This window comes from Pavona decussata, unplaced genomic scaffold, assembly GCF_977016875.1.
Source record: "Pavona decussata unplaced genomic scaffold, jaPavDecu1.1 SCAFFOLD_134, whole genome shotgun sequence".
Lineage (NCBI taxonomy): Eukaryota > Metazoa > Cnidaria > Anthozoa > Scleractinia > Agariciidae > Pavona > Pavona decussata.
The window spans coordinates 2694781-2712781 of NW_028145547.1; the positions used below are offsets into that span (position 1 = coordinate 2694781).

General features: G+C 39.8%; 3 protein-coding genes across 5 annotated transcripts in view; 2 read left to right on the top strand and 1 right to left on the bottom strand.

Annotated features, from left to right (window-relative positions):
• The window catches only part of LOC146467717 (synaptotagmin-6-like), a 29492-nt gene that overhangs the window by 711 nt on the left and 10780 nt on the right, over window positions 1–18001 (top strand). The window contains exons 1-4 of one of the 3 annotated variants that reach the window (XR_014867680.1): window positions 3543–3870; window positions 3968–4671; window positions 5734–5860; window positions 12364–12792. Coding sequence is in view for 2 of the 3 variants with exons in the window: in XM_085125561.1 (XP_084981687.1) it covers window positions 3756–3870; window positions 3968–4671; window positions 5734–5860; window positions 12364–12686 (1269 nt within the window). In the remaining variant the exon portion in view is untranslated. Of the gene's footprint in view, window positions 1–3542; window positions 3871–3967; window positions 4672–5733; window positions 5861–12363; window positions 13777–18001 lie in introns of those variants that run through there. The other 2 variants (XM_085125561.1, XM_085125562.1) reach the window with 2 other exon arrangements.
• On the bottom strand, window positions 8516–10630 carry LOC146467718 (sorting nexin-16-like). The gene has a single exon (XM_085125563.1). The coding sequence runs from the start codon at window positions 10433–10435 to the stop codon at window positions 9374–9376; it is 1062 nt and encodes a 353-aa protein (XP_084981689.1). The 5' UTR covers window positions 10436–10630; the 3' UTR covers window positions 8516–9373.
• On the top strand, window positions 14430–15215 carry LOC146467719 (uncharacterized). Its single transcript, XM_085125646.1, has one exon. The coding sequence runs from the start codon at window positions 14430–14432 to the stop codon at window positions 15213–15215; it is 786 nt and encodes a 261-aa protein (XP_084981772.1).

An 18001-nucleotide genomic window follows, 5' to 3' on the forward strand; every position in this document is an offset into this window, starting at 1 on the left:
ATCTTGGCATTATCGGCAGTTTTGCTCCGTTGTTTGCGTTAAATGAGTGAGATAACTTAAGCAACCACGAGGAGAATTATCTGTCATCTCATTTGCAAGTGCTTTGAAGTGGAAAACTTTGACGCTTCAAACGGAATTAAATCCAATCGCCGCGCCATTTCTCTTAAGTGTTTGTTCCTGGTTGATAAATTCAGTTTATAAATCGTTTCAACAATTCAAACTGCAAAACTTAGACCAGGTGAACCGAGATTAGCAACTTTGCAACTTTAAGTTCCTCAGTGGAACCAGATCACTAAAGCAAATTAAACTCAAATCAAATTTGTGCAAAATGCATTCCGATATAAGAGTAACAATTTACACATCTCTTTTCTTGGTTGTATAAGCTGAAAACCAAATGGTAGGTCGAAATATTTAACGCATTTATAAATGCACGCTAAATTCATTATTAATCGGACAGTCTTCAGATTGCATACATAATTCCCCCTTTGTTGTTTTCAACTAATGTACCTGTATGGTTTTGTCACCGGAGTTTAAAGGACATCGCTAACTTCACTAGTTAAAGTTCCCAAACCGTTGTTCAGTTCGAACAGAAGTTGTTTCGTGCGCTTTTAGTGTTTTTATTAGAAGTCATGCAACGAATTTCGAAAGCAGGCAAAGGCTTTTGTTCCTTTCGGAATAACAGCAACACAAAAGCTTTTAAAATCCGCGCTGTCCTCATTAAAAAAACACACGCAAACCAATTATTGTCATTTATTGGTACTAACGGCTCACCAGATGATTTATTTAGAATGTATTTCACGCCGATAGCACCCAAAGTGGTTTTTAGGGTAGAAACGAAATAACATAGCTTACCAAAATATGACATAATTAGCCAGGATTTTGATGCCTTTGTTCGACCTTTTCTGATTCACGCCGGAGGGCGAATTACTGACCCACTGAAAAGTAGTGTAAAATCTTCTCGAACCTTCTCTTAGGAAAGTCATTTCCTATATACAGTGAAGTATTTCTTCAATCGAAAATTACTTGTTACCTCTTAAAAGTATACCGAACTTTAAGAATTCTTCAAACACCAAAACTCACACACAATGAAAAGAAAATAATAGCTCTGGAGTTGTTAATGCGCCAAATCTCACCGATAATCCAACAAGGGAGAAAGATAAGTAATTGAAAAAGGATTTCCCTAAAGACTACCAGTATAGAATGCTACATGCAAATACCTGATGATTGATCTCGAACAAGGAGTTCATCATAGTAGGGAGTGTGAGCAGACGCCTGAAGAAACTTAATCACCTGACCTAGCTTTCTCAGTTGTCCTCAGTTGAAAGGAAACTATATTGGCTGGGTCACATGCGCAGTAGAGTCCGGTTGAGACTAATTTGCATACAACTAGTCGCGGGATTTTTGCTATCCCGTCATTGCAAAAGCTTTCAAAAATATCGCAACAAACATCTTCTGTAATACTCAGTAAAAGAACGTTTGTAAATAAAACATTCAGCTAACGTTCCGAAGATGAACGCGATTCAAACATGAAAACACCTTCCTGAACTCTCCGACGGTATTTGAAAAAGTTAGGCCAAGTGCTTCTCATCAACGCGCACATGCGCCTGAGGTGACATAGTCCCTTTAAGGCTTATTCTTTTGGGGCTATTCTGGAGTGGCAATACACGGAATAGACGGTATTCATGTTCTTTTGGGACCCATTCTGTTTCCGGAATGAACAGAACAGTGTTCCGTTCCTTCTGCCCCTAGGAGCAGAATGAACGGAATACAGTTTATATTACTCCGAATAGGAGTAATTGCGTTCTTGTGAACTGATATTTTGTGTATTCTGTCATTCTTCAACCGGAATAAGAATAGCTCGAATCAGTGTCCCAAAAGAATGCCCCTTTAATACATAAGTCGACCTGGAAAACGTTCGGCCTGCGGTGAAATGCTGGTTTGGAAATCACTTACAGTATGAATTTACTGTGGCTATTTACGTGTAAAGTTATGGTTTTTCGACTCTAATTGACAGGTCGTACTGTAGTTTGACTACATCAGAAATAAGCTGAAATTCGGAGATGCACTTTCTCGAAATCTATTTGCGCATTTGCGCCTCGCGCTTGGAGCCCGCGCTACTGCCCCCTCTCCCTCCCTTTCGGTGCTTTTCACGCAGGATCAGCCTCAATCTGGAAGTGTATCTGGTTGTGGCTGTTCCACTGAACAGCAGTCAGAGGGAAACTGTTCCATAACGGACCTAAACGACACGCTGGCTAGATTGAATTCTTCCATAAGTCATGCCGACTGAAGCGTTAACAAGTATAGATTTTTAGATTGTGATTCGCAAATGTGCCATTTCTGCGAATGCACAGAATACATGTGAGGGCGAGATTGAATGTTATTACGGGTGAGAATAGACCATGCATCAATGGGGGCATCGAGGGGGAACATGCATGCATGTATGGTGATAAATATAGTATAAGTTTTGTACGAGAATTAAAAGCCAAAAATTCTTTACTCAAATACACATTTTTGTAACTTTCTTCATTCCAAACCTAACATACGAGCTCAGAGAAACAATGTTGAGATCAAAATGATTTGCTCATATTTTTCCATTTGTTTCCTGTAATTTTTGTTACAGAGAAGGTATGGGACGAGGATTCAAAGGTGTCGAATTTTTTAAATTTATTCTGTTGCTTCTTTGGACTTGGGTTTTGAATAGAGATAGTCACAATTTTTTGTTTAATCCAGTTAAGATTTTTTCGCTTTCAACGTCATACAAACCTTTATATTTTCCACCATGTTGCCCTGAAGTTCCCAGGAAGTTCCTTGAGTTGTGAAGTTTCAGGCCTCGGGGGTATTAATAGTTATAATGGATTACAAACACCCCTGATTGGCTGAGAGCAAATTAGAGGGATTCGCGCGCCTCGCAAGCAATATGTTGGTCATTGTTAAAAACTGGATTATTGTATTATGCATTTCCAGGGATTTGATTGGCTTAGCGGTCTTGGTATATGAGCCATTACCACCATGTCCGAGAAATAGCGACCATTAAATGCCTTCTGGTTGTACTTGCAAAACGAAATCAGCAACAGCTAGCAGTATTTCTTGATGTTTTTAATAAGACAATCATTTCACTCGCGCTTGTTGGATATGAGGTGATTATAGCCAACTCGGCGCTACTCGCCTCGTTGGCTATGTATCTCATATTTAACGCGCGCTCGCGGAACTGAATTGTTAAATATATTACCGGTTGTAGACTTAATGTCAGTTCGTGGTTATGCTAATTATGCCGCGGGGACTGTCATATTAATCGGCGTCACCTGAGCTTTTATGTATTTCACAATAAACTTTACAAAGGTTACATCATCGATGATCTAAAGCAATTGTACGATTGACACGAGTTTCTCGTATGCAGAATACACATTTTAACAGTAAAAGAAAAAAAAATAACAATTTTGAAGTAAAGTGCACGCCAGACGAGAAAGTTCTGTCCCTACAACATGTTTACAAGCGTTAAACGCTATCAATATAAAGGAATAAATAAAGCTTCTATTGTTTTTCATTGTTTTAATGATTTGATTCAGTTCACTTGAACAAAAAGGGTTGTGGCATCAAAAGCTGACTGAATCTGTTTGCAGTTGTCAAGTTCACGATTCAGTGTTAGGATTTTTCGATGAAGCCAACCGTGGCAAGTGTTTTGTTGTTGATGTTATTAGTTTAGGATAATGTTGCGGTGATCAAATTTTTTGTGGGAATGCGAGTATAGAGTATCGATGGTCCTTCGATCATCATTTAACGATGCTGAAGCTGGTCAGATCGTTAAAGACTTCAACTACGATGATTCCTTACACGCACAACTGCAGCGGCTTCTTACTGCCTGCATTCGCGGTAATGATGCGCCAAGTTATCTTTGAACTAATGCATACTACTTAGAGCTTATTCTAGCTTGAAAGGAGTCAACAAAAGTTTGTTTTATTTCTTTCAGACAAAGCCAAGGTCCAAGTTGCCATTGGATTTGCCATCGCATGTGCTGTGCTTTTACTAGGAATATTCATTCTACTTTTGTACAAAGTTCTGTGGTTCAGATCCAAGAACAATGCGGGCAGCAAGGAACCGCCAAAAAGCGTTCCGCAGACTCGTGCGCCCACCATAACGGAACGAGATTTCCAAACGACGCGCCAACAACGGCGACATCGCCCTCTCATGAGATCCGACAGCTCAATGTCTGACGTTAACTTCGATTCATGGGTGAAAAACAATAACTTGGTCTCCTCGGAGTCGGAGAGCAGCGAGCCAAGTCTAAATCTGGGAAAACTCGAATTTACCGTTAGCTATGACACCGAAACAGAGTCTCTGCGTGTCAAGATAGTGGCCGCACATGATTTACCCGCCATTCACAGTACTAACTATGTAGAAATCTACTTACTACCGGAGAGGGTGGAAAAGCATCAGACGAAAATACATTATTCCAGTTGCAATCCGATTTATAACGAAGAATTCGAATTCGACATTGGTTTTTCCGAGCTGTCAGAGCGTACTTTACAGTGCTGTTTGTTCAGCTTCGATGGCTTCTCTCGCCACCAGTCTATAGGAGAGGTATTTTACTCGTTTGAAGAGGATGATCAATTAACCGAGCATACAGGTGTATCGGTTTGCAAGGATATCAAGAGAGATGTGTTTCTATTGAAGGTGAGCGAATCTCGCAATTAACTGAACTGTTGATCTTAGCCGGAACAAGCTGATATAAAATACTGCGGCGCGCAGACTTGAAACAATAACGCCGGAAAAAACCGGATGTTGTTGCTGGCAGTAACATGCCAGCAGTATTGACTCTTGAATGTGTGCCGCCAAAACTTAAAACAAAACAAAACAGAAAAAAAACGTGATTGCTCACTTGTTAAACTGGAGACGGTGATTGTTTACAGGTTTGCAAATTTAAGTAAATTGTAATTTAAGTAAATTTGTATTTTTGTAAATTGCCAATAAAAAATCAATTTGTTTGCACTGGCTTTCACATAATGGTGTTTACTCCCCAATTTTTTTTAGAAACGTCGGCGAAGGCTCTGGAACTGATGATTTAAAGAGACCCGCTTAGTGCAAAACAAATTGATTTTCACTCTTATTCTGGGCTAGGTTGTTCGAAAGCCGATAAACGCTAATCCACGATTAAAAGTTAACCGAGGTTTTCTTCTCGCTCGTTAAGAATGTTTTTAAGGCTAATTTTAAGCTAATGGTAAAGAAAAGTTTAAGGCAAAACTTAGGGACAAAAATCTTTTGGAAGAATTCGTATGGGTTAGTAAATAAACTCGAATCAAAGGTCACGCTAACCCATAGCCCAGGATAAGCTTAATCGGGCTTTGAACAACTGGGCCCTGAACTAGGCGACGTATATTGGTTTTAACTTCCTCGTCAGTCGCTGACAAGTAACGTTTCGTTCACGAAAGCTTAGGCTAGAAACTGTATTCACATTTTTTTTCATAAATTCCATGCGATTAATGGTTCTCAGTGAAGTGAATTTGTCATTGTTGGTTTGCATGTGACGTCATGGCGGCCATGTTGGTGGACAGGAACAATAAGATTTTTCTCCTCTGGAAGTTCACTTCCATTTTTATGCAAACTTTGTGAACAAATTTTCTTTTGTTTTGTCCACCAACATGGCGGCAATACAAACCACCTATACTAGGAACTTCTGGTAAGTGGCATGTATTGTGTTATTCCTTAGAAATTTCTATTTTTTTTTAACCACTTTAGGAGGAGACACCGTCCCGTGTAGGGGAGGTGTTGGTATCGCTGTGTTACCTTCCCACCACAAACAGGCTCACATTTGTTGTCCTGAAGGCAAGAATTTCAAGAAACGCTTTTCCAGATGATTATCCAAGTGAGTGCTGTTGAAATTGTATCCTAGTTTTTGTTACACTTTGTCTACTTGTATTCGTGGTTTGTTACTGTGGTCACGTTTATTCATCCAACTTTACATCCCTTCCTTCCTCCCACCCTAGCTCTATTCATTCATTCATCCTTCCTTCCTCCCTTCCTTCCTTCTTTCCTTCCTTCCTTCCTTCCTTCCTCTCTATCTTCCTTTCTTCTATCCACTCATCCATCCAGTCAGTCGGTCAATCAGTCATCCATCCATCCATTCTTTCGTTCACTGACTGACTCACTCACTCACTCACTCACTCCTTCCTTCCTTCCTTCCTTCCTTCCTACCTTCCTTCCTTCCTTCCTTCCTTCCTTCCTTCCTTCCTTCCTTCCTTCCTTCCTTCCTTCCTTCCTTCCTTCTTCCTTCCTTCCTTCCTTCCTTCCTTCCTTCCTTCCTTCCTTCCTTCCTTCCTTCCTTCCTTCATTCATTCATTCATTCATTCATTCATTCATTCATAATCCCTTCTTTTTCGTTAATTCATCATCCCTTCCTTTAAATACTTATTTATTCTGTAGGCACAGACATCTTCTGGACGTATAGCAAAAAATATATATTAAACAACATTTGTAAAATTTGAGGAATGTTCTGGCTAACATCTGCTCCACATTTTTTTTTTTTTGCCGAATAATGAGCATCTATTTTTCTTCAAAAAATCACTGTATTCTCATGCAAGTAATTAAAACAGTAGATGACAATAAAGGTATAACTCATAAAATAGGCGATGATATCTTGATGAACCACACAATCCTCAGACCGGGCACTAAAAGATCATATTCATAGTTTTAAAGGCGCAATGTAAAGTGGATTTTTTATCCAACCTTTCCTTGTATCAAGGAGGAATTTCACACGCGATTTTGAGGAAAATTCAACCAAATGGCGATTAACGGTTGAGGGAGGGCCAGGAAATTAAATCATCCTCGGTACAGGGCCGTACAAAACTTTCTCCTGTTTGAAGATTACTTATGAAACCGTGCCAAAGGCTCCAAGAAACCTGAAAACCAGGCTTTTTCTTTTACTTTCTAAGCTGCAAGGTGAAAAAACCTTTAACCTCAGTCTCCACAGCAACTTCCCAGTAAGTACTTCAGCCCCACCCCCCCCCCCCCCCCCACTCCCTCTCTTTAAGACCCAGATTATCGAAAGGAACGAAACACTGGACGCTCAAAAGTTGCTTTAGTCAATGAGCAAAATTTACATTACGCGTGGTATTGCTTCGCCTCGAAACTCCCGAAAACATTTCGGGCCCAAGAAACTCCTATTTTACGTGCACAATTTTCATCACCAGAAATTCAATTTTTAGGAATTTTGTAAGGTAGGAAGTTAAAAATTTGGCAAGATAAGGTAATACATTAGGTCAAGTTACACGAAAAGCTACTGCTAATCAATTGAAAACGGAATTGAAAACCACTTTTCTATTCCGAAAACTATTCAGGTGTTTTGAGACACGGACCTCTGGCCCATCAGTTTCTGTAGTTTGGTCAAAACAGCTCAACGATGCCTACTATTGTTACTGCGCATACGTTCTGCGCATCGCGAGATACTCGGGTTTCGAATGGGTGGTGCCCACTAATACAGGGGTATTTGTGCGCGGTTTTAAACTATACGGAGAAAGCAGATCTTACCAAATGCTTTTGGTATCTAAAAAACAATTGGGGGTAACCATGCATTTTCCAGAGATAATTAAGCTTCAATTTAGGAAAAAAAACATATATTTCTTATATTGTGGCGTTTTTTTTTAATTATCTCTAAAAAATGCATGGTTACCCCCAATTTTCTTTTTGGATTCCAATAAGCCATGCTAAGATCCGCTTTTCCCGCAAAGTCATAAACCACACGAAAATACTTCGGTATTAGTAGGCACCGTCCTTAACTAAGGACCCGGCTTCTCTTACATGACATTGCTCTTAGAGCACCGGAAGGAAAATATGAAATGATTTTTCCAAAGAAGAATAAATTATAATAAGTTTTTACCCATTTTTCCAGGATACATAGGAGGAACTTGAAAACTGGCCAATTTTTTTCATTATATGTTGCAACCCATTTCCATCCTAGCCATTAATGGAACCATGCAGTTTCTGCCGTGTGCATGCACTAGCAGGGTTATTGTTAACAAAACTGAACTATCATTTTGATGTTTACATCCATACAAATATGGTATTTGGCTGTTCAAAGTGATACTAAAAATAGGTAACACTACCCCTTTAACGAAAGCTGGTGTAATTTAGTTTGATCAAATCACCATTTACGACCAAGAGAAAATAAGGGGGCAGCTCTGTCCCCCTTATATTCGGCTCTTGTTACGACTCAGTCGTCTATAATTTTAATCAGATGGTGATGAGGATTGTGCATTTATAAAGCTCATTTTTGTACGACAGAAAAATCAAATGCAGAATTATTCTCTCGAGACGAGACCTCCGCCTCTTTCTTTTCTTTCAGCTTTGTTATTCATTCAGCAAAAGTTGCTTTGACCTCGAACAGGCTTTTCGTTTTCGTTTGATTAGATTATGATCTAATGACAAAATAACGTTCTATATCTGTACTTAATTGAACAGATTTTCCCGATCTGGCGTCTCTTAGCTGGAGAGTTTTGTCGGTCGTTTAATTCCTTGCTGCGCATTCAAATGGAACTGTTCTTTATTCATAATCTCACCAGTTTGTACCTGCGGGCATTAAACACAACGCACCTAGATCATTCTCAGTTATGAAAAAGTAATTGTTCAGTCTCCTAGCTTTTATCTGTCGCCGCGTTTTGTTCGTTCTAGTAAATTCAGGAGGGAGTTCGGTGTTTGAATTTCTTGAATCTAAAGCAAAATGTTGCATAAAATGTAACATAATGTTCACTTATTTTACGCAGTGATTTGTCTGTAGGAGTTAAATTAAATGAGTTGGTGGCGTAGGCCTAATTATTAATGCATTGAAAACAAACTGCACGGGCCGTGTTTTTTGTCTCAGAAGCCAGTGTTTTGTCTTACGTTCCTTTCTTATTAAATAGCATATCGCTTCAAATAAGTAAATAAATATCCATCAATTGCAGCAAGTTCTACCGTGATCTAGAAGCTGTACAGCACACTTCTAACTTCTGGAAATTATTGTTGAACCCTGTGGACGATTTAGCACAACTGGGTTGTTTTTCCAAAATTGTCTTGTGCAGAAAGAAGCATATTTATATAACATTTACTGAAATTTAGACTGGTTCCATACAATGTTTTAAAATTGATTTAATTTAGGTTTGTTTCTTTTGTGGTTTTCAACCGCTTAATTTTTAACATACATTTCTTCCCATTCGTATTCCTTTTAAGCCAATATATTCGGGCAATTATTATATTGATTGCGTCGTGGCATGACATTTTAAGAAAATGCACTTAGCTGAAATATAAAAGTCTATTTCAGTCTTACTTGTTTTCTCATTGCTGCAACTCAGTTAAAAAATTGACCAAGGAAAATGAAAACAAAATAGTTAAAAACACGTCCTTTCTAGTCACGGTTTGTCGTGTCCGTAGATTCATTTTCCACTGGCCCTAGCCTCTGTCGCACACTGTTTCTTATGTATTGTAGCGCTTCAGTGCTTTGAGTCATAAATCTGTCTAATAAAGTCAAATTTCCACGGCTGCCGGAGTTTGTTGGCAAATGAGTCACGTTTCGCTTTCTATAGCTCCTTGAATGCGACAAGTCTGAGGTGGAACGCGTTCGTCTTCCGGCTAAAGGTGGCGTTCGCTTAGCCGCCAGTCCTTCAGCCGTTTCAACCCTCAAATCCCACTGGCTCGCGGCAGTTGAAGTTGGAAACCGATTTGATCTGAAGTGGTGAGTTTTCCGCGGCATTTCCTCGTCAATTCTCAAATTATTCTTAGCAAAAAGATGAAAATCAAGTCTAGCCACCTCCGGGAGTCTAATGTACTCGGACAGGAGTTGGGTGTCGTCGTCATCATGCGAAGGTTTACCGTTTAAGACACGCTCGGATCGTAAAGCGATTAACAGCGCTTGTTTCTGTGCTTGTGACTGTCGCAGCTGCGATTTTACCAGTCTGATTTCCGCCGCCAACTCGCTCTGTCTGTTTCTCATGTCGTTGACCGTGTCTTCCAACGTTTCAATAAACGCTCTGCTCTCCTCAATACTATCGTAAGGCCCAGGCGGATCGTCGAAGCAAAAGAATTCAACCACTGGCTGTCTAGTTATCACGTCTTGTCGTATTAAAACGTTGTCGATGTATTCCTGTAAGCCCTGCTTCCGCTGTTCAATGAAACTCGGGTCAAAGTTATCCCCAAAATATCGTTTAGGTGGGAGCACGCCGTTGAAATCGCTGAAAAGATTCCGCAATCCCTCGTCCATGCGAACAAAGTCGGAGTACCTTCGGAAAACATGCCAGTTCCGTTCGTTTCCCAGTTGGACAAAGATCTGGTACACGGTGAATCGCTTTCTCGCCTCCACGACTTCATACCCGACAATCGGAGCGTGAATTTCCACCTCATCGATCGCTTGAAATGATTCAAACTGGTGTTCGTGTTCGTCGTCGAGTTCTCTGCTCGTCTCTGCAGCCATATGCAATTTTGAATTTACTGTTCCATCTGTTGACTCTAAGTAACTCCCACAATGAAAGCTAGTACTCTGTACACGTACTGAGAGTAAAATTTTGACTTAGTGTCAATTTCGAATAAGTGCCGGTCTCGAGACCACTGTTATGTAAATTAAAATGTTGCGTTAGGTGTTGTTGTTTTATTTTTAGTGCGTAAAGCAAATGATTTCAATTTCCAATTCAAATTAGGCCCCGTAACACCTCACTGTACAGATGACAATATTTATTTAGTACGTGCAGTGGTTATTGGCTGCGAATATTAGATTTTATTGACGCGCGTTCACAATTGAAGTCTACTGGGCGGTGTTCTCAAAGCTCTTCCGTTAGTATTGCTGAAATTCCAATTACTCTATTACTACTTTTCCTGATCACAACGGACCCTAAAGCGCATGATAAAGCGTTTCTTTTTCGACATTTTTTTTTCAGTTTCCAGCCATCAAACATGCAAAAATAAATGCATTATTTAAAATATTTTTTAAAGTTAGACCCAAAATTGACAGTGAAAATTATACGCTATATTTCATTATACAGCGTGAAGGGGTTTATATTGGCCAATATTATCTTGCTATCCGTTCAAGCAAGCCCTGCAAACGTGGACAAAATGCTAACTGGTGACTCACCTGATATGGTAGTGTAACAGTTGCCCTGACATGTGTAAAACCTTGCGATGCCAAGGGAGCCAGTCATGCTTCTCAGTTTTTGTCGGCTTGCAACACCCTTTCTTATTATTTATTTATTTATTTATTTATTTATTTATTTATTTTTAAGTAACGAAGGATTTTGTCGCAACGGGTTTTGCCAAGTGTGCTGGATATTTAACAGTTATTCCACGAGCGCGCGTTGGATATGGGATGATACATAGCCAACGAGACCTTTAGATCCTAGTACGAGTACGAGTACGACTACGAGTTTCTCCAATAGACAAAGAGTGCGCGCGCGTGAACCAGTGTCATTTTGGCGGGAAAACGTGATAGCTGTTGTCATTTTACTACGAGTAATTGTAAGAATGTCGAAGTGGCGAAAACGAGTCCTCGAAACGTAGGTGATCTCGTCTTTTTGGGAACACGAAAGGGCTTAACTATCATCATTCAAACCAACTGCGTCAAGTTCGTCGTTCGTAAAGAGTGAAATTAAACTTTCTGTGATATATCTGTTCTTAGTACTTCGCTACAATCTTGAAGACAAATCTCGTAGTCGTACTCGTACTCGCACTAGAATCTAAAGGTCTCTCATGTATCGTCTAATGCCCAACGCGCGCTTATGGAATAAATAAACAATAGCCTCCATTTGGCGCGAAAATATGCTCAGATATTTGTCCGCGGACATTATCTGTTCCTAGAAGCGAACAGTTTTCCGAGAGCAAAGCTCGAGGAAAACTGTGAGCTTCGAGGAACAGATAATGTCCAAGGACAAATATCTGAGCATATTTTTAAAGCCAAATGGAGGCTATTGTGGTTATTATCTTTCAAATATTTTTCGCAACATGTATGAGTATTTGAACATTTCGTTTAAGAACAGTTTACCGTCAAAAACGTTTAGAGCGTATGATGTTTTCTGATACCGCTTTATCGACCAGCAGGTTTATCTCTCCTTCTGTCACAAAAGCAAACCGATCCTCCATGCCATCTTGACATTAATTTTAATTGTAAACAAGACGCACCTTGAAGTTTTTGAAATTGGGAAATATCTTTTGGGGAATATCATCGGATATTCCCCAGTTTTAGCTGGGGTATATTCGGTCACGTGAGGCGTTTAGACCAATCGCGCACGAGCGAAAATATTTGATGGATTATAATTGTTAATAACGTGAGTTTCATAATCGTCTTGTTGCCCTAATGAGCAACCAAAAGCTGTTGTTACTTTATCTAGGCTTTTGTTCTACTTTTTTCTCCAGATCCATTTGTCAAAGTTTCCCTTATGCTGGCCGGACGGCAAATGAAGAAAACCAAGACCTCTGTGGCGAAGAACACCTTACTTCCTGTTTACAACGAGGCGTTTGTCTTCGATGTGCCTATTGACCGCTTGAGTGACGTCAGCTTGCTAGTGCGCGTACTCGACTCCAGTACCGAACAAGGCAAACGATCGCAAATTCGTACAATTGGCAAAACCATTGTGGGGCCTGACTCGCAGACCAGCATTGGATTACATCACTGGAATTGCATGATGACAACACCAAGAAAACCAATAGCTCAGTGGCATCCACTGATGAAATCGTGACGCGGACTAGGACATTTTTAAAATTTAGCGCAACGTTAAATCCGTTTGCGAAGGTTTCTTCACCGGTTTTCTCAACTCATCCACGTTTTTGTTTGTTTCTCCCAGAGTCAACCTCAGTTCAGTAAGTGTTGTCTGTGGCTAAAATCCGAAAGTGTTGCCATTCAACTTCATGAAAGCTACTGGACAGGACTTCAAATATGCATGTGGTGTTGTTTGTTCATAGGGGGGTTTTTGGTTGAATTGGGGGGTGGGGGTGGGGACGTGCAAAAAATAGCTTTAGAAGGGAGCTCCCAAAAAAATAAAGAATCAACTGGCTCGAATTCCAGCACCGAGAAAAGAAACTGTTCGTTTTCTCTCTCCTTTTTCTTTCTTCTTTTTCGGAGGGGTGGGGTTGCGGCAAAACTGAAATTCTGTGGCAGAATAGCCGGGGTGGGGGGGGGGGGGGAGGGACTAGGTCGAGTGTATAAAATGCGCGAAGCCCCTTCCCCCTTCCCAATAAAAGATAAACGTCCCTTGTGATCTCAGGGATTATGGGGTCATGTTATATTAGGGTTTTATAAATAATTTGTACTTGGTATGGGGACTTGGGGCGAGTTTTGGAAAGAAAATTTAAAAAGTATAAGATAATGATCTGAAAGTTTAACGACCATTCGGTGTTTTCTATTTGATCGATAGAGAACAAGTGAACTGTTTTTAAAAGTTCTTCAAATTTTGTGTTTTTATGCGCTATGATCTTAAATCGAGACCACGGTATATACGGTCTCACAGCCACTGACACTGTTAAGTAACTTCAAATAATAATGAAGCCCGGCGTATTTCTATTTATTTAAATACTTTACATAAAATGCGCGCATGTAACCTGCTAGCTATTCGAGAGAGCATTTTAGAAACTTGAAGGTTCTTCTGAATTTGAGCGGATGGTAGGTGAAGGTCCACATACAAGTCCTTCAAATTCATCTTTTAAACTCTATCGAATGTTTACGTCTCTTTCTTCTCATTTATACCGCATAGTTTTGCTGCCTTTTTGTACACCTGATGTGAGCAATATATCTTCTTTACGAAAATAAAATTTGATATGTACATCTTTCCAGGTAGTCTAAATCTTTTTATTCTTTCAAATATTTTTTTATCTGCAATGACGCGCTCTAGGACCTCTAGACCTATGGTCAAGCTGCTGGATTTTTAAAATCTTTAAACTAAATTCTCACAACTGCAAATGCATCTTTTCCACGAAAATGCTTGTGGACTTTACGTATCGTCGTAAAGCATTTGTTTAACGTCTTACCACTGTTTGGACACCCCAGTAAAGCGATCAAAAATCTCAAATCACCAAATTTCCTATTAATAGAAAACCACAAAAAAAAAGTACCCAGAAATGAGACTGCTAATTAAGTCAGTTAAGTCGTGTTCATGCTCATAATCAATGAAAATATCGCAAATTTTGCTTGATTTTCGCAGCTTTATGACACAGGTGCTAAATTCGGCAGATAGTATTAGTAATTCAGATTCTGTAGTCGAAGTTTGCATTCGATTATTTCGTCGTTCAGAAAGCAAATATCATCGAGGAGAAGACCTTGCCGGAAACACACTGAGAGGAATCCAATATGGCGGATATTCCAGAGTTGGTGCTCACTTTCTATCCCACAATACACGGCAATCCTAACCGGAAACTGAAACTCATGACGATTGTAGTTTCGTAATCTTTCGTTCTTTCTTTCTTGGGCACTAGACAGATAGAGCAACATGGCGTTCTCCAAGAAGCTCGTCCGCCCTGGTCACTCTCAAAGTCCCGACACTCCCGGTGATGAAAGGGAACAAAAACCGCAAAATGAAGCTCCATCTGTCTGCAATATTCTCCCAGATAACGTAGCCCAACGAATTGCCTCCTTTTTAGACGGCAAAGATCTGATAAACTTGGGAAAGACCTGCAAATTCTGGAACGATGTAAGCCAGAAAAACCTCGTGTGGAGAATTCTTGCCGAGAAAAGGTTTGGAAAACAGCCGCAGGCCGAACCAAAAGCCACCCCATTGGATTACAAGAAGCTGTATTTTGAACTTGCCACAAGCAAGAAACCGGCGAAAGCTTTTAACGTAGTCTGGTTGAATGGTGAATACCTTGAGAAAGTGAAAGACAAAGAAAGCGAATTCGGAGAAGTCATTCAACTCAACACGGTGTGCTGGCTTCAAATTGATGGGATTTTCTTCGCTGGCGTGCTTCCAGGTAAATACTCTTTGGTGTGGCGCATGAAACTTGACGGAGTTTACTTAAATGGAGATCATTCCAGACACGCGATCGAATTTCGAGCGAGGCCAGAAAGAGGTTGCGGAAAAGAACTCTGTTCGAAATGGACGGATAATGATCTAAGACGGGCAGAAAGACGGCATGGCAACGGTAAATGGTATCTTCAGAACATGGGGGACTTTGAAGTGACTGCTATTTGCAAAGTTTATGTAGAGATCAAAGGAAGTATACCCCACTGGTGTGGGGGGATATCATGGGATTATGTGGAATTAAAGCCACTAAATTAATTTGAGGAACTTTCCGGGGTTCACACAGTCCGATTAGGGAGCTGAGCTGAAGCAACGACGACGGCGACGACAACGACAAAAACAATAGGTTTAATGACAGGTAATGAGCAAAAACAATCGCTCCGAACGTGCGTTTTACATTTTGATAAAATTTCGTCGCTGTCCTCTGTAAAACAACAACGTGAAATGACCAAATTCTAGGTTTTTTGGAGAACGTGAGCACGCAACGGTGAATTTTTATTTTCTTTCTTAACTTGAATGCCACTCCTACCAATTTGGTTTCTAGATAGTTCGCCGTTTCTGTATAGAAGTTGAGTGAGCTGAAATTAATAGCCCAAATGGAATAAAGTTATATTTTCAGGAAACGTTTTCGTTGCCGTTGCCGTCGCCCGGGTGCCGTCGTCGCCGCTTAAGCTCCCTAGGTCGTTGAATTTCAGATTTTTCCCAAAATTGTTTTAGCTGATCGTCAGTAAAAAGTAAAGAAATTTAGGTCAGTATGGGTCAGTTATAAAAAGATAGTTTAGATGGTGTTTAACAAAACCATGTTCCAAGCCATTTTCAATTTTGCCAACAGTCATATCTAAATATTGGCGGCTGCTGACAGTAGCAAGAAGGCTTCCATGAAGACATAAGATTTTGTTTTCCGAATAACAACTTGGTTTTATTCCACCAGAAATGAAACATAAACAGTAAATTTATTTGAAAGTTGCTATCTTGTACTTGAGTGACCACTGCCATTTTGAAAAATAAATGTATTAAAAAATTCCCTTGTTCTGTCAACGCGTGGCTTTTAAATTACGCAAGCTGCATTTTTTGTATGATGCAGTACATGTATAGAGCTTTCCTCTAGTATAATACTTGTAACAAGTTTCGATGTACCAGGACACGATTTTTGCCTGCAAAGTTTTCACAATTTCAAATGTTGAAAATAGGAATCTTCGGGCTTTTAAAACTTCATGTAAATAGGCATCTCCCAGTGATGTTTTTATAAGTCCGTATTGTTAGGGGGATGCCTAACTTAACTTCAGAAGGTCGTTTCAAAACGCTAAGCCGTCTTCCTTCCCGAACGATTTGAAAATGCACCAAATCTCGTCAAAATTTAACGCCAGCTGCGACGCGATCACGACAATTCACATTAGGCCGGAATTCTCGAAAACGAAAAATCTTTGGAAAGTATTATTGTTATTTTCGTAAATAGTTCTCTAAAGGGAGTCTCCTGACAAAATATGAGGAAATCTGTAATTTCAGTTTTGACCACGAGTTCACGATATTCTCGGTCAGCTGCTTTTAATAGTTTGCTCCAAACGTAACAACCATCCTTGTTCCTTCCAAGAATTTATTTTGGGCAAAACTATTGAACGCTTGAGTAGAAAACTTAAAATCCGGATTTCGAAATTGGGAGATAAGGCTTGGAGATATATCCTTGGGTGTGTGGTATGACGGCACGTGATGCCCATTAACCAATGGTTGGACTTGCTCCGAGTCGCTCGACTTTTGTTACTCGGGACGCGGTGGGACGGTGGGGGTGTTTAGAAGGTGGGGGGAGGCAATCCTGAAGCTTAGCGAGACAATTGATTCTGTACTTTGGTGTTTCGCGCGAGGAAAAAGTGACGTTTGGATGATTGTAAAACTCGCACGGAATACTAGGCAAGGAGTTACTAGCAGGATTGCGCTGCAAATAAATTGTAGCCGTCACTGTTGCTGTTAAGCTTTTTTAAATGTTAAAAAAAATATACGGTTTATTCTGGTAGAGCAACCGGCGCGGCGCAGAGGGTTCCGTGGGGTTGCTGATAACCAAACAATCGGCCCCATCTTGATTGATGTGCGCGCTCTCCGTAACCATGCACAGGTACAAGCGGCTTGAAAGAAGTCTTAGCAGGACTTCGCAAGAGAAAGTATTTGAGGGATAATAATTCATGAGAAAATTGCCCATTTTTCTCAGTTTTATTCTTATCTTAGTATGCACTCGAGGAAAAAATACCGGCGAAATATGGTGGTCATGCTTTTCTTTTTCATTTCTTCTTTTTTTTTTTTTAACAATTTTCGGTGCCTTGACATGGTGTAAAATGCAAAGTGTTACATTCACAATTATGCAACGCCGTTATTTTAAAATATCGTCGAGGGTGGCTCACAACGGTTTCCTTCACTTTCCTTTAGTTATAATTTGATAAGATCATTGCTATTACTCTTTATAATTGGATACAACAGATAATAGTAACGAACAAATGGAAAGCAAGTTATGGTCATTTGTTCAACTGAACAGGTCATCATAAAAACAAAATAATCTGTTAAAAACAAGCTCTAAATTTAGCTTTCAGTGAATTGAATTCAAAACCGAGCTCGTTGATCCCAATATTTTTCCTATCGAATTGTGCTAAGGCGCAAGTCTTTGCAAATTAAAAAAATATAAAGGGAGTTGTTCGGAGCCATCTTAAATTTTTATTTCAGTTATAATTACTTGCTGTTAAGTTTAAGCGGGTTATATTGTACCTATGGTAATCTGTACAGTCGAGAAAACATCTGTAACTTGTTCACCAATAATTAGGTACCATCAGTATTGAACAAGGGTGGTAGCATTGATCCGTCAAAGTTTAAGTGCTGGAAAGTACTGGAAATCGGTGCGAGCCACCTTAAACAACTTACATATAGAGTCTGTCTTTTGGTTGAGATCTCCTCTTTGCATCTTTTCAAGAAATAATTTACATCGACTTTTCACTTCAAGATTATATATACTGTACTAGTGCTACTTAAATTTAGCACGTCATTACAAGGTCAGTCGTGTTTCT

Coding starts and splice junctions, on each gene's coding strand:
- LOC146467718 (XM_085125563.1), bottom strand. CDS start 10,435: ATGGCTGCAGAGACGAGCAGAGAACTCGACGACGAACACGAACACCAG.
- LOC146467719 (XM_085125646.1), top strand. CDS start 14,430: ATGGCGTTCTCCAAGAAGCTCGTCCGCCCTGGTCACTCTCAAAGTCCC.